This window comes from Sarcophilus harrisii, chromosome 2 (assembly GCF_902635505.1).
Source record: "Sarcophilus harrisii chromosome 2, mSarHar1.11, whole genome shotgun sequence".
NCBI classification, from domain to species: domain Eukaryota; kingdom Metazoa; phylum Chordata; class Mammalia; order Dasyuromorphia; family Dasyuridae; genus Sarcophilus; species Sarcophilus harrisii.
In genome coordinates this window covers 38,218,950-38,233,699 of record NC_045427.1, presented here as the reverse complement: position 1 = coordinate 38,233,699, position 14,750 = coordinate 38,218,950, and the positions used below count along the sequence as shown (strand labels likewise).

General features: G+C 44.8%; 1 protein-coding gene across 6 annotated transcripts in view; it reads left to right on the top strand.

Moving 5' to 3' along the window:
- IL34 (interleukin 34) overlaps positions 1–14,186 on the top strand; it is a 63,562-nt gene extending 49,376 nt beyond the window's left edge. For 5 of the 6 annotated variants that reach the window (XM_031949973.1, XM_031949970.1, XM_031949971.1 and 2 more), the window contains 4 exons: positions 2,355–2,432; positions 7,275–7,436; positions 11,814–11,946; positions 12,690–14,186. In XM_031949973.1, the coding sequence (XP_031805833.1) occupies positions 2,355–2,432; positions 7,275–7,436; positions 11,814–11,946; positions 12,690–12,910 (594 nt within the window). In that variant the 3' untranslated portion in view covers positions 12,911–14,186. The remainder of the gene's footprint in view (positions 1–2,354; positions 2,433–7,274; positions 7,437–11,813; positions 11,947–12,689) is intronic. The other variant, XM_031949974.1, reaches the window with a different exon arrangement.
- Positions 14,187–14,750: the final 564 nt, after the last annotated feature.

Here is a 14,750-nt window from a genome sequence, read left to right as displayed (position 1 = left end):
GAAACTAGATCTTGAGTCATTTATTGATTTTTTTCTATCTGCTTCCCAGCAGCCTCCAAACCCGCCTCCATCTTGAAGAAACAAAAACAGACCCCACCCCCTCCCACCTGACTCTGCTATTTCCTCAAGATAAAGCTTTGTATCTTGCCTCCTTTTCTTCCATCCAATTCCTGGATTTTCTCCTTCCCTCCACTTTTTATCCTCCTGCTTTTCAACCCTTTACAATCCGGCTTCCAACCTCAACTGAACCAGCTCTCTCCAAGGTACCAGTTATTACTTAATGCTGACTCTTATGGCCTTTTGTCAGTCTTTATTCTTCTTGACCCCTGTAGCAGTGACCACCTTCTCCTGCATAAGTCTTTCTTTTCTGGGTTTCTGTAACCTTGCTTTCTCCTGATTCTCTACCTATCAAATGAGATAATTTTAAAGTGCTTAACTCAATGCCTGACATGTAGTAGGTACTTAATAAACTTTTCCTTCCTTCCCCCCTCATTTCCTCCCTCCCCCCTCATTTCCTCCTTCCCTTCTTCCCACTCTCCCTCTTTTCCTATATTCCTCTTTCCCTTCTCTTCCTTTTCCCCTTCCCCCTTCCCTTAATTTTCCCTTCCTCCTTTCCTTCCTTTTCCCTTCCTCTTTCCCTTCCTTTTCCCTTCCTCTTCCCTTCCTTTTCTCCTTCTTCCTTCCCTTCCTTCCTATCTTTCTTTTCCCCTTCTTTCTTCCTCTCTCTTTCTCTTTTCCTCTCTCCCTTCCTTTCTTCTTCTTTCCCTCCCTTTTCCTACCTTCCTCTCTCCCTTCCTCCTTCCTTTCCTTCTTCCTTCCCTCCTCCTTCCCTTTCTTTCTTCCTCCCTATCTTCCTTTCTTCTTCCCTCTCTTTCTTTTTCCTCCCTCCCTGCCTTTCTTCCTTCCCTCACTTTTTTCTCCCTCTCTCCCTCCTTTCCTTCCTGCCTCCCTTCCTTGCTTCCTCTCTCTGTTCCTCCCTCCCTTCCTTCCTCCCTTCTTCTTTTTTCTTTTTAGTTACTCACTTTTGTAACCTTGGAGTCATTCCAAACTCCTCACTCTGCTTTACCCCACATATACACCCAGCTCAGCAGTTGTGACACATCTTGTCCTTTCTGTCTCCACAAGATCTTTTGTGCCTATCCCCTTTTCTTAACTTTCATGGCCACTGTCTTAGTTGAGGCCCCATCATCTCTCACGTGGAATGTTGTAGTAGCCTCCAGATCAAACCTCCACCATCCTTCCCCTCTTTAATCTGCCACAAAATTGACAAAGCAATTTTCTGAAAGCACAGGTTTAACTGGCTCCTTCTGCTTGGTAAACTCTGCCAGCTCCTCATTACCTGTAGGATCAAATTCAGATTTCTTGATTGGACATTTAAAGCCCTTCCCCAGCTGGCCCCAGCTTAACCTTTCCACAGTTCCTATTATGCTAAGATTCAACCATTCTTGTCTTTTTGCTATTTCTCACGTATGACTTCCATCTCCCTTCTCATTTCTTCCTCAAAGAATCCCCTTCCAAACTCAGCAAAACTGTTGTCTTTTGTCAGCTTCTTGGAAGTAAGAATTGTTTCATTTTTCTACCTTGGCACCTAGCCCGATGCCTGCATGGTATTTCTTTCTACTGTCCATTTAATATATTTACCTGTGATCTATTTCTGGCCACAGTCATAGGAATGTGTTTATTAATTCCTTAAAAGTACCATTTTCTCCAAACTCCTCTCACAAAATTATTTTCTCTGTTTTTTGTATTTGTTTAGTTTTATAAATATTGTTTCTCCCCAAAAGAATATGTCAGTCCCAAAAGAAGGGGTTCTCCCGTTTTTGTCTTTGTAGCCGCTGTGCCTAGAGGCGTTGGCGTGTTGTGGTCAAGAGAGAGTTGGCTTCTGAGCCAGGGAAACTGGGCCCATTTCTGCCTTTCACACCCACTGATTGGGTGACCCTAGACCAGTCACGGAATGGCGAAAATGATGGGAGCTTTTGTACAAAGCAACAATAGCAGAGAAACAACTTTGAAAGACCTAGGAACTCTGACCAGTGCCAGGGACCACCCATGTTTTCAGAGGAGATACAAGGATTTGGATTTTTCCTTTTCTTTTTTTTTTTTCCATTGAGATGGATGGAAGATACCAAATAGATTTTTGTTAATTGAAAAAAAGTTAATTGAATTTTTCAAAAATTGTGTGAGCTACAGAGAAGTTGCTATTTTATATCTGTAAAAGTTAAAATGTTTTGTCCATATCAATGATATTCTCCAGCCCTGCATTTAAAAAAAATCTCCAGTCGCCAGCATGGTGCCCCAGGATGTGGGAGGCATTTGCCCATTTCTCACTCTGTATTTCTTCCTTGTGTCCGCAGAAACACTATTTCCCCATTGATTACAGGATCAGTGTGCCCTATGAAGACGTGCTCAGATTGGCCAACATCAGCAGGCTGGTAAGAAGCTCCCCTTCCCACAAGCCCATTCATATGGCGGGGAATGCAAGCCCAGCTGTTTGCCCCTTGGCCCTCATCCCCTTGGCTTTCTCTGGGGAGGCTGAAAACTTGGAATATCTGGTAGTTCTGCTGTTTTAGATAATCCAATCCTCCAACCAGCCAATAATGATGGAGATGCAGGCTATTCAAAGCCTTATATTCTCCAGCCAATGAGGGCAGGACTGTAAGTTCCTACGGGGACTGAGATGACGCCACTTCTGTCATCTCTGTATTCTCAATCATAATTCCTTGCATATAACAGGTGTTTAATAAAGGTTTGCTATCTGTAACGTGCTTCCCCCTACAAAAAAAAAGCTGGCTGTTTTAATCCACCTTCTAAGGAAAGTCTCAATGAAGTTTGGGGTTGTGTCATTTTCCCATCAGCCCTGGTCCCCTAGGAAGCTATGCTTCTTGAGCACTGGTCTCACTTATCTCACTTATCTCCCAGCAGTCTAAGGATCTCCTTCTATTAAAAGTAACCCACATTTATCTAGAGCTTTCCAACTTCTTGTCATCAGAACAACCTTGAGACTCAAGTCAATATTTATTAAGCATCTACTGTGTGCCTCGCACTATGCTAAGCACTTGACATATAAAGAAAGGCTTGGGGGGTTCACCAATCTGGGGGAGACATCATGCAAATATCTATGTATAAACAAGATCTAGCCAGGCTGAATTGGAGAGAATCACCAATGAAAGACTCTAGCTTTGTGACGGAGCAGAAAAGGCTCCTTGTAGAAGGTAGGATTTTTGTCTGGGACATAAAGGAATCTGGGAGATCCAGGAGATGGAAATGGGGGGGGGGAAGAGCATTCCAGGCTTGGGGTCAGCCAGAGAAAAATGTACTGAGTCGGGAGATAAAGGGTTTTGTGTGAGTAATGGCCAGGAGCCTGATGCGACTGGATTGCAGAATATATTGGCAGGGGGCAGGGAGTAAACTCTTAGAATGGTAGGAGGGAAGCAAGAAGGGTTTTGAATGCCAGAGGCTTTTATATTTGATGCTAGAGGTAATAGGGAGCCACTGGGGTTTATCGAGTAGGAATGGAGGTGACCCGGTCAGGTGGGCATTTTTGGAAGATCACTGAGAGGAGAATGTGGAGAGGTGAAGGTCAGGAGACCCTCCAGGAGGCTGTTGCAGTAGTCTAGGCATGAGACAACATGAAGAATATTATTTCCAATGTTTACATGATTGCACATGTCTAACCTATGATAGATGGCTGACTGTCTTGGAGAGATGAGAGAGAAGGGAAGGAGGGAGGAAAAAAAATGAAATTCAAAATCTTATAGAAGTGAATGTTAAAAAAAATATCATTTCCATTGTACAGAAAAGTAGAGCTTTGAGCTCTTAAGTGCAGAAGTACAGGTAAGTGCAAAGCTGTTATCTGAGGTGGGATTCAAATCCAGCATACTTTTTACTTTGTCACTATCCACCCTAGAGAAAGCTCCTACCTGGAAGAGGTCACAGAATTGCAAGACTTCAGAGTCCCAAGGCCTCAGAGATTCATCCATATAAGTGAACTGGAGTCTCCTTTGCAGCAACATCTAGTCTTTGTGCAGGATCTCCAAGGATAGGGACTCATAAACTAAGGGGTCATTTAGCTTAAGCTTCAGAATCTCCAGGGTTAGAGATCTACTGGCTGAGGAGTATTTAACCGGATCTCCAAGGACCCACCAGCTTATCCATGGCAGCTTCTTTGTGCACAGATGTATTTGTTAGGAATATTTTCCTGAAGTCAAGTTTAAATCTAATTCCATTTCTATGGGATCTACACTTGTTCCCAGCTCTGCCTTTGGATGTATAAATCAGCTTCTCTGATTCCCATCTTAACCCAGTTTTTCAAGTATTTGAAGACAAGCTGTTAAGTATTTCTTTCCATCCTTTCTTCCTCTGGTCCCTTCAAGTGAAAACCCCTTACTATGCTGGTTACCTTCTTCTAGATGAGTTGAAATTTGTCAGAGTCCCCCCTAAAAACCTTGGTGCCACAAACTGAATGAGGGTCTCTGGACGTGTTTTCTCCAGGAAAGTCAATGGCAACATTACACCTCTTATACTGGAGACTCTTCCTGTAGCCTAAGATTGAAGTTTGCCTAGATCTCTGATTGTTTTTCTCATGAACGTATATCAGCGGCACCTTGATGCAAGAATAATGGAAGGATTCATATCTGCTGATCACATACTGCTGCCAATTGTACTGTCAACAGGCAGATGCATGAAAAACCAATCTATTATATCGTTGGAGCGTAAACTCCTTGTATACAAAAATCACTGAGTCCCGAGCAGCAATTTCAGCAATCTTAGTTTCAGTTACGGGAGCATCATAGGCAGTCTGGAATTATATAGAAGTCAGAAGGGGAAGGTAGTGATTTATATGCCAAAGAATAGATAGCAGAAGGAGGAAAATGGTATCAGGCAAAATAATAATCAGTAAACACCGGTGTCATAGTTGGAATTTGCAAATCAACCTTTGACCCTGGAGCTATAATTCAGTGTCTCAGCTTGATTCTGCAGGCTCTAGCTGGTTATGTGTATCTCAGGTAAACAGTAATAATAAAATCAAGCCAAAATTTTTCTTATCACAACCCCTATCCTGTATCTGTGCAGTTAAATTTTGTGGGTTTTTTTTTTTTAGCTTTGTTATTTACAAGTTACATGCATGGGTAATTTTGCAACATTGCAAATTGCCAAACCTTTTGTTTGTTCCAATTTTTCCCCTCCTTCCCCCCACCCCCTCCCCTAGATGGTAGGATGACCAGTACATGTTAAATATATTAAAGTATACATTAAATACAAAATAAGTTTACATGTCCCAACCGTTATTTGCTGTACAAAAAGAATCGGACTCTGAAATATTGTACAATTAGCCTGTGAAGGAAATTAAAAAAAATATGTAGGCAGGCAAAAATAGAGGGATTGGAAATTCAATGTAATGGTTCTTAGTCATCTCCCAGAGTTCTTTCGCTGGGTGTAGCTGGTTCAGTTCATTACTGCTCCCTTGAAACTGATTTGGTTCATCTTATTGTTGAAGAGAGGGCCACGTCCATCAGAATTGATCATCATATAGTATTGTTGTTGAAGTATATAACGATCTCTTGTCCCTGCTCGTTTCACTCAGCATCAGTTCATGTAAGTCTCTCCAGGCCTTTCTGAAATCGTCCTATTGGCCATTTCTTACCGAACAATAATATTCCATATTATTCATATACCACAATTTATTCAGCCACTCTCCCATTGATGGGCATCCACCCAGTTTCCAGTTTCTGGACATTACAAAGAGACCTGCCACAAACATTCTTTGTGCAGTTAACTTTTGAACCCAATTGTTAGACTTTAGACTTCTCCGCATTACATTTCTTCTCTTTAGATCTGGCCCATCTTTGGCAAGATCTTTTTGAATCCTGACTTTGCCAGTCATTGTTAGTGACATTTTCCAGCTTTGTGTGATGTTGTTTTCTTCGACCATAATGTTGAACAGCAAAGGGACAAGGACAGATTCAAGAGCATCTTCTTGCTTGCCGTTGACCTGGTAATCACTGTTCTCTGCATCTAGTGATGCATCTGGTTCTGATTTCATCAAACTATGAGCTGACTTATATTTTGTCCACAAAGATATCAGGAGAGGTTCAGCCGTATGCCTTGCCACAGTCTCAGTATCTCTGTGTAAGTTCCTCTAGTCTACTTGTTGCTTCTTGACGATGGCCCTGCAATAGGAGCTCTCTCAGCTGCTCCCTACTTTGAAAGGTGGCTCCTAGGCCCTTATGGAAAGTGAATTTATCAGGTCTTCCTCACTTTGTAAGGGGATAGTTAATTCTTTTGAGTCAGACTTGACTCAACACTTGTCCAAGTGTGGATGATTTGTATTTAGGCTGGAGTTTTGGAATAGAGGGACAATGGACTTTGGGTCTTGTAAAATATGTGTGCTTTTTTGTATTAAAACTGGAATTGTGGAAATTTATATCAGTCTGTGGAGACCAGACAAGGAAGGGAATGATGGTAGAAATATTAAACACTCTTTAGTACTGGGGAAGATCCTTTAGGATCATGTCAACTTTAAGTACATTGGGATTTCTTTTAGGTTTTTTCCCTAATTCACTTCAAAAAATATTCCATTACCAACTTCCATGTCCAGACACATGCTTTGAGAGTATGAATTTGTGGAAGTCCCAGAAAATGGCCAAGAAAAAAATCCTATCTGAGTGGAAAGGTGTGACAGTGATACTTAGAATTTTGTGGTCTGCTTCCTGTCTGTGTACCTGAGAAGGATTCAGGGTGGGCTGGTGCAGACCTGTGGTCCCAGGAAGGCTCATCAGTTTTAGTGAAATAAGGTTTGATGTGGATGCAGGAGTAGTGTCAGGCTGGAATCAATGCTGAAATGGAGTAATAATCACACTGCCTCCCATGGGGGCATCTTCCTGGGTTCAGTAGTAATTTAATGGATAAATTGTGCACATACTCAGAAAATGCCCCCCAACTCTCTAACTTTTCCCCCTTCATCCTTAACCTACAAATAATAATCATGTAATTTAGGGGTTGCAGCAAATAACTCAAACAGACCAGCCAGACACTAAAACCGTGCAAACTGCAATAACACGTCAGCCTGTGCTGGTTTCCTTCACTTTCCTCCTTGCCTTCCTTCTCCCTATCTTTTTTCTCTCCATTGGCTGGAGGAGGGGCCTGGCACATATTAAGTGCTTAGTAAATGCTTGTTGATTGATTAGAGGGCCATGATGACACTAATAACACGTTTCCATCATCCTCTTAAGTCCGTCAGATTTTTTTTATGGCTTTCCCTTGGTTCATTGCAGCAACAGGCGGAGGTGAGTCAGCCAAATCTGCGGTACCTGTGGGCCTCGGTGAACTGTAACATTATGGAAATCATCCAGAACGTCTTACTGAAAGATCACCCGTCGTGGGCTTATATTCAGGAGATATATGAACTTCTGATCTATGTCCGGGAAATCGCAATGGTAAAGTACTCCCTACTAGTCTCTCCTCCTCTCCCTTTTGCTAGATGGTGGAGGAGAAGGGGGTCAGCACTGACCCCAGCTGACCTAGGACACAGGAAACAGTGGATTGGGACTATATGGCAGGAAGTGGGGGAAGAGGGAGTCAGGTGTGTGGAATGGGCATTGGAGGTCTTTCTCTACCAAGGGTCCTCAAACTTTTTAAATAGGGGGCCAGTTCACTGTCCCTCAGACTGTTGGAGGGCCGGACTATAGTAAAAAGAAAAACTTTGTTTTGTGGGCCTTTAAATAAAGAAACTTCATAGCCCTGGATGAGGGGGATAATCGTCCTCAGCTGCCGCATCTGGCCCGCGGGCCATAGTTTGAGGACCCCTGATCTATACAAACAGAAGAAGGAGAAAGGAAATTATTAGGAAGAATAAGGGTAAGGGTGGGAAATGGGCCCTGTGGAATTCAAAGAGAAACCCTTGGTCTAGGCAAGGTCCAAGGAGGCAGTGGGGAAGAGCTTTGGACCAGCTACCCAAAAGCCTACGTTTGCCTTCTGCCTCCATCACTGATTAGATGTGGGATCTTCAAAAGTCTCTTTACTTTCCTGAGCCTGCAGAATAGAGTGGGAGTCTACCTCAGAGTTGTTGTAAGGATAGAATGATATAAAATATGTGAAAGTGCTTTGAATAAATATAGTTTAGGGTCAGCTGGGTGTGAGCAGTGCATAGAGTACCAGCCATGGAAATCTAACCTGAGATACCTGACACGTACTAGCTGTGTGACCCTGAACAAATCACTTAACCCAATTGCTTCGCTAAAAAAAAAAAGAAAGGAAAAAATAGCTTCTTATGGAAATGCGTTATTATAAATATAAATAATGTAAATAAAATGTAAGTATAAATGTTGTTCTCTGTTCTAGAATGTATTTCCATCTCCCATCATTTCTTCACTCCCTTTCTCCATGCACACACCTCTCATGTATCATCTCTCCTACTATCTTTTCCACTTGAATTTGTTTTTTTAGCACCCAGCACAGAGCTGGGCACTTAGGAAGTATTTAATACAAGCTTGCTGACTTGACAACCCTCCTTGTTATATTGAGCCACTTGCCATTTAGGAGATCCAGTGGCCTTTTTTGTTGTCTTCTCTGTCCCTGCCACAGGACATAGTCAGCTGTGAACCTAAAAAGCCATGGCTTGGAAACTCAAGAAACTTAATGACTTTTTTTAAGTCAGTATCTGGGCATGAGAAGGGTTTAGAAAATTAAATAGGAAAACAGTTAAATAGGAAGAGCAAATAGGTATATGAGAGAGTCATGAGGTCCAGGGAGAAAAAAGAAATAGGTTTATGCAGGTCATTTAGCAGCTAGCTGCTCTGGTGCCTGGAGGATTGGGAGTCTCATGGCCCAGCTCTCGCTTGCTATATGGCAGACAGGGTTCCATTTTCCTGGCAAATACAGTTACTGGAATTTTTCTTCAGTTTAACATTTTGGTTACATAGCAGAAAAAGGAATAGAACCAGCCCGAGGTAGGTACTAGGGGAAATTTTCCTTCTGCTTCATGAAGATCTCAGAAGCTGGGGTAGCCCCATTCATTGCCTTCTTTGCATCTGATGCTCTGTCTGGTTTGCTTTGGGCTGAATAAAACCAATCAGCCTTTGAAGTCATCCTTTCCCAGCATCCTTGTTGCTTCCAGACTCCAAAGGTGCAGTCCCCCTGAGCTCTAGACCAGCTTCTGAACCTCTAACGCAGGCTGAAATCTAGTTCTTTCAAGACCTTCCAAATCTTTCTGAGAGAGACTTTAACATAGGTCAGGTCACCCCGACAGTGGCTCATTCTTGTTTTGCTCCTTTGTTCTCCTGAAGAAAGGTAACACTCCCTCCCAGCTTTTGGTGGTGGCTCTCAGAAGCTGGAAAAAAGCTCTCAGATTGGGAAGCTAGTTTGAGAAAGGCTTTAGGGGAAGGAATCATGCCTTTCTCTCCTTGGCAGCACAGTTTGGCACAGATGTGGCAGGCTTGGATGGCCTTGTCCTCTTACTAAGGGCTGGGAGTATATTTTTCCTATCAATAGTTTCCATATCCCTAGGGAGGGAGCTCTTCCTAGAATTCATTGCTCGCTTAAAGCAGTCTTCTCACTTTCTTTAACACACACACCCCTACAGAAAAAAAAATGTGTTTTTGCTGCCTTTTTTGACCACTGTTGACACTTTCTGGTAACTTTTATCTTTAACCCCTCAGTGGTAACAAAGAATTATATAATGTTAAGGAAAACAAATTGCCACACTGGCCATGTCTGATGATAAATGCTTCATTCTGAACGTGTAATCTTCCACCACTTTTCTGACTGCTTCATAGTCTTTGGAAGTCACCAGTAATCTTATCATTGAGTGGAGTAGAGCAATTGGTAACCACTCCACCTAGGTTGCCTCTCGTGCTCTGATTGTTGCATGTCCATCTCGTTTTTCCAAATAGTCTTGAAGCCCCTTGAGAGCAGAGACTAAAGAGACTTTCTTGTTTTATTCCTCACTTAAATTCCTCAAGTCTGTTTCCTCATATGTCAAATGAGGAGATTGGACCTCAATGGCTGCTGAGATTTCTTCTAGCTCTTGAGCTGTGTCCTTGTTATTGTTTGTCCTTCCTTCTCCAAGAGGACCATGGCATCGGGGAGTACGGCTATGACATGCAAATGAATTGGATTTAAATGAGGGAGGGCTGGGCAAGGTCACCAGCCTCACTTTCTCCTCAGTAGTCATCGGAGTCTGGTGGCAAAATCCTAAGGAAGCCACGAAGTAGGAAACTCCCACCCCCATTAATCACAGAATTTAAAGCAGACAGGATCTAATAAATCACCTTTTTAGCCCTTTGATTTATATTTGAGTAAACTGAGGCTGAGAAAGGAGAAATTATTTGCCCAATGTTACACAGTTTAACAGAATGTTGGTATAAAACCTTTGTCTTCTTGAAAATCCCGTGCTTTCACCACCATGGTAGGAATTCTCAGCTGTCTTTTGTACAGGGCAGTCTCATGACATCTATAGATCCCTTTCTCAGAATATTGCTTGTTAAGTGCACAAAATAAAATACATAGAATCAAATAATTTCCAAATTAAAAAAAACAAGCTAATGGATTCCACTTAAGAACGCTGCCTTTCTATATGTCTCCTGCCTCCCTGGCATCTGGCCTCATCCACGGGAACATTCCCAATGGTGGGAGGAGAAGCTTCTCGTTTCTGCCGTCATGAGACAGCTCCGTTCCATAGTCTGATTTTAGCTCATTATAAGAAAGAACATTCTATCTCCTGTTGGCCTCGGTTTTGCCCTTTAGAGCTAAACGGAATGACTTTCATCTCTCCAAGCTTAGATGGTGACATTAAGAGGGGATTAGTACCCAGGAGGAGAGAGGCAGCAATCCTGCTGTACCCTGCCCTGGTCCAAGCACATCTGTTAATCAGGAAGCATTTAAACACCTGCCGTGTGCCAGGCATCTGCAGTATTGAGTTTATTTCTAGGAAGGATGCCGGTAGGGTCCAAAGGTGGGCTACACCATGCTAGAGAAAGCCTCATGCTATGTAACAGGACTGATTGAGGATGTTTTTTTTTCCTGGAGAATAGAAGAGTGACTGTCTCCAAAATAAGCTTTTCAAAGGCTGCCACATGAAAGGGCATCAGATTCACTCTTGGCCCCAGAGGCTAGTATTAGAAATAGTAGGTAACGGTTTCAAAGGAAAATTTAGGCTAGATATAAGGGAAAAACTGACTAACCATTAGAACTCTCCTAGAGTGGAATATTCCACTTTGGAAGGCAGTGGGTTTCCTGTCATCTGAGACCTTTAAGCAGGGAGTGGATAACTGGATTGGGTTTGCTGTATAAAGGAGTTCATTGCTTCCTGATTCTCTGCCATTTTGGTTCTGCTTCCTTTTTAGCTTATTATAGGGCAGGGTTTGGACTAGAAGGTCCCCACCATCTTCTGCTGCCTAGAGCTTCTATGGTTTTGTTTTGTTTTGTTTTTTGCTGAGGCAATTGGGGTTAAGGACTTGCCCAGGGTCACACAGCTAGGAAGTATTAAATATCTGAGGCCGGATTTGAATTCAGATCTTCCTGACTTCAGGGCCAGTGCTCTTTCCACTGTACCATCTAGCTGCATTTATGCTTCATCATGGGCCCTCTAAGTATTAGAAGATCATGTTCCTCAGGGCAGATGCACTGGTCTTTAGGTTAAATATCTCTGTCCCTTCTGTGGCCTGATGATTTCAAGTCCTGTCACCCCCTGCCTACTTTCCTCTGGCTGTTCTTAAGTGTGGCTTTTGGGTATGGTCAGACCAGCACCAAGGACCACAGTTCCCCATGGGGCTCTCACAGAGAGGTTCTGATGGTTCATTGTGTTAATTTTCTAGGACCTTCAGGTGGACCCAAAGGTGGAGACAATCTTGACTCTCGCAAACTCAGGCAGGGACCGAAAGCTGGTGAAGCCGAAGGCACTTCTTGACAATTGCTACAAAGTTATGGACCTCCTCTACTGCTTGTGCTGTAAGGATGGCAGGGGAGATGGGAGGAGTGGGAGGGAGGAGGAAGATCCTCCTCGAAGGTCTCTTCGAGGTATTGAGGGTACCCTCCAGTCCTGGGTTGGGGTCCATTTAGTGTTGGCCCATGTCCTGCCTGCCCTATTCCATTTGGCACATGTAATATATGTGATGTGCTTCTTTACCTTGAACTGGGAAACCAGAGATATTAGGAAGGGATTTCACTTGGGGTTAGACTTGGGCTATTTTTGCCCCCGAGGACCCAGTGAGGAGCAGTGGGGGGAAACCTTCAGCAACACCATGTCTGTTAAGCATTATATACATCCCCGTGTATCATATCATCATCATCATCATCATCATTAATGAGGATTCCTCTGGGTATGGTTTAGCCACTTCCAGCTTTTAAAGTTCTGTGACTCAGGTACGTCTCGAGAAGTGGAACTCACCTGGGGGAGATTCACACCATTTCGAACAGGTTCTTTTTGCAGACTTGAGCCAGGAAGAGCGGCTCTCCTCAGAAGGTAGATATGGAGGAGTGGAGATCACCGAGGTGATGCTCCCCATTATTTTAGAGATGAAGATACTGGGGTCCAGAGAGAGTGTCGGCTCACAGACCTAGAGCCGACAGAGATCAGGGAACTCATACCATGTAGCACTCTCATTGCGGTCCAGTGACCTGGAGTGGGCAGCAGGGCCCACACACAGTGACAGAAACCGAAGCAAGTCCCTCATTTCTGTCTCCTCTCACAGGTAAGGAGAGCAACATTCGGAACTGGGAAGACTGCGTGGTCCCCCAGGCTCAGCCTCACAGCCGGCCCCCGCCTCCCCAGTGTTCAGGCCCCGCCACTCTGCTCTACCATCCTACGCAACCCCGAACAGCCCTGGTGCGGGAGAGAGAGCTGAGACCCCTCCAGGTGGAGGCTGAGCCTTCAGGGAAGGCAAAGCTGGGGGAAGAGCGCTTTATACCCTGAGCAAGCCCTTCGACCCTTGACTCTGCTCTGGAGCCCAGTGGGGCTGCTTGGGCCCAGCCTCTCAAGCGTCTCAGGTCTGCGATTCTCCTCTCGGCATTTGGGAGGGAGGCCCTTGGAGACCCCTCTGCCCCCATTCCCATCGGGGGAGGAGTCCCGTGTGGAGCAGCTCAGAGAAGACCCTCTTCCTTCGGAGGAAATCTTGTGCTGAAGAAGAGCTTAGCCGGCTGCTCCCTCCCTTCTCCCCACAAGTCTTGTCTCTCTCTTTTTCCTTTTGCCTCAGAAGCCCTTAGTGACTGGAGCTCCGGTGGGTTCAGGTGGGCGGGACAGAGGCCTTTCCCATTTGTCTGCTTTAGCCCTTGTCCTCATGGTTGGGAAATTGATCCCGGGCCCCTGCCAGTGCAGAATAATGAGATGAGGGGCTCCTCATACCAGGAGAGCCAAGTCAGACCCCAGTGGAAGGGGGCAGCTTCCTCCAGGAATGACTGTAGTCAGTGGGAATAAAGCTGGAGTGGCTGATGGGGGAGAAGCCTGAGCTTCAAATTAGGTCCCCCGAGAGAGATCTGTCCCTGCCATTTGCCTCCATTCTGAGGAAAGAAGAGGCCAAAAGAAGGAAGGGAATGGTGTAAAAATGCTTTGAGCTCCTCAGAGCCAAGGAACACTGGGGAAATCTGGGGCTCTTGCAGAGCCGGAAGGGGAGACGAGCCAGCCTTCTGCAGTGATCCAGTGGCAAGTTCTGTTGAGCTTGTGGCCTGGGGGCTATTCTAGGAGAGCCGGGAGGCGCCTGAGAAGGGGAAGAACCAGTGCTGGAGAATGCCCTCTGTGCAGCTCGGAGGATGTCTCCCAGAGAAGGAAAACCACATTCTATAGAGTGAAGGGGGAGCACTACGGTTCCAAAGAAGCTCATTGGGCCTTTGATGCAGACCCATCTAAAGCCCTTTGGCCTGGGTTGGAGGGTAGAGGGAATGGAGAAATGCTGGGGGCCCCATTCCTTTTTTAGAGTCCCATCCCCTGAAGAACTTTCCCAGGAGGCCCAGGAAGAGCAGCTTAGCTTCTGGAGCTGCTGCTCCCCTTGGCCACCAGGATCCGTTAGGGGGAGGCTGCATTTTGGGGGGTGTGTGTGGGAGTGGGCAATGGAGCGAGGAGCTGCGTTCATTGGAGACAACAGCTGGGGACTGGGAAGGAGGAACGGGGTGTATTAAAATGCTGTGTCTTGCCATGCTGATTCTTTTCCATTTCTTTAATTTTTTTTTCTATTAAATACTTGTTTTTCATTTGATTTGATTTGTGACTTTGTGTTTACCCCAATGGGGCAGCTGAGCAGGGGTGGAGGGCTGTCCCTCGGGGTCTTTCTGGTCTGTCAGCTTCTGCCAGACTGAGTTGCCAGGCAGGACGGGAGCACTTTTATAGTATGGAAGCTTGGAGCTGGAAGGGTCATCCAGTATAAACTCCTTTATTTTGCAAATGGGGCATTTGAGGCCCAGAAGGTTTAAAGCATTTCTCCAGGGCCACAGAGGTTATAAAACAACAGTTGGGATTTGAATCCAGGTCCTTTGATGCCTGACACAGATTCTTTATTCCATGGTACCGTGTTTCCTCTATTTAGCCAAGGTCTGCCTCAAGCTCTTCCCAAAGTCTTCCATCTTCTCCTGCCCTAACTTTCTTTTTTGGAATAAATAGCATAGGGAGATGCTAACAGTGGTAAAGGCTAACTCAGGAGGGCCAAGGTGCCTTCTGGAGATGAAACTCTGCCCTCCGTTGGAGGAAGAGGCTGGACATCTTCCAGTCATATCCAAGTGCCCGGGATTTGGGTTTGCTCTGATGGTGTGGGAGTTAGATGCTT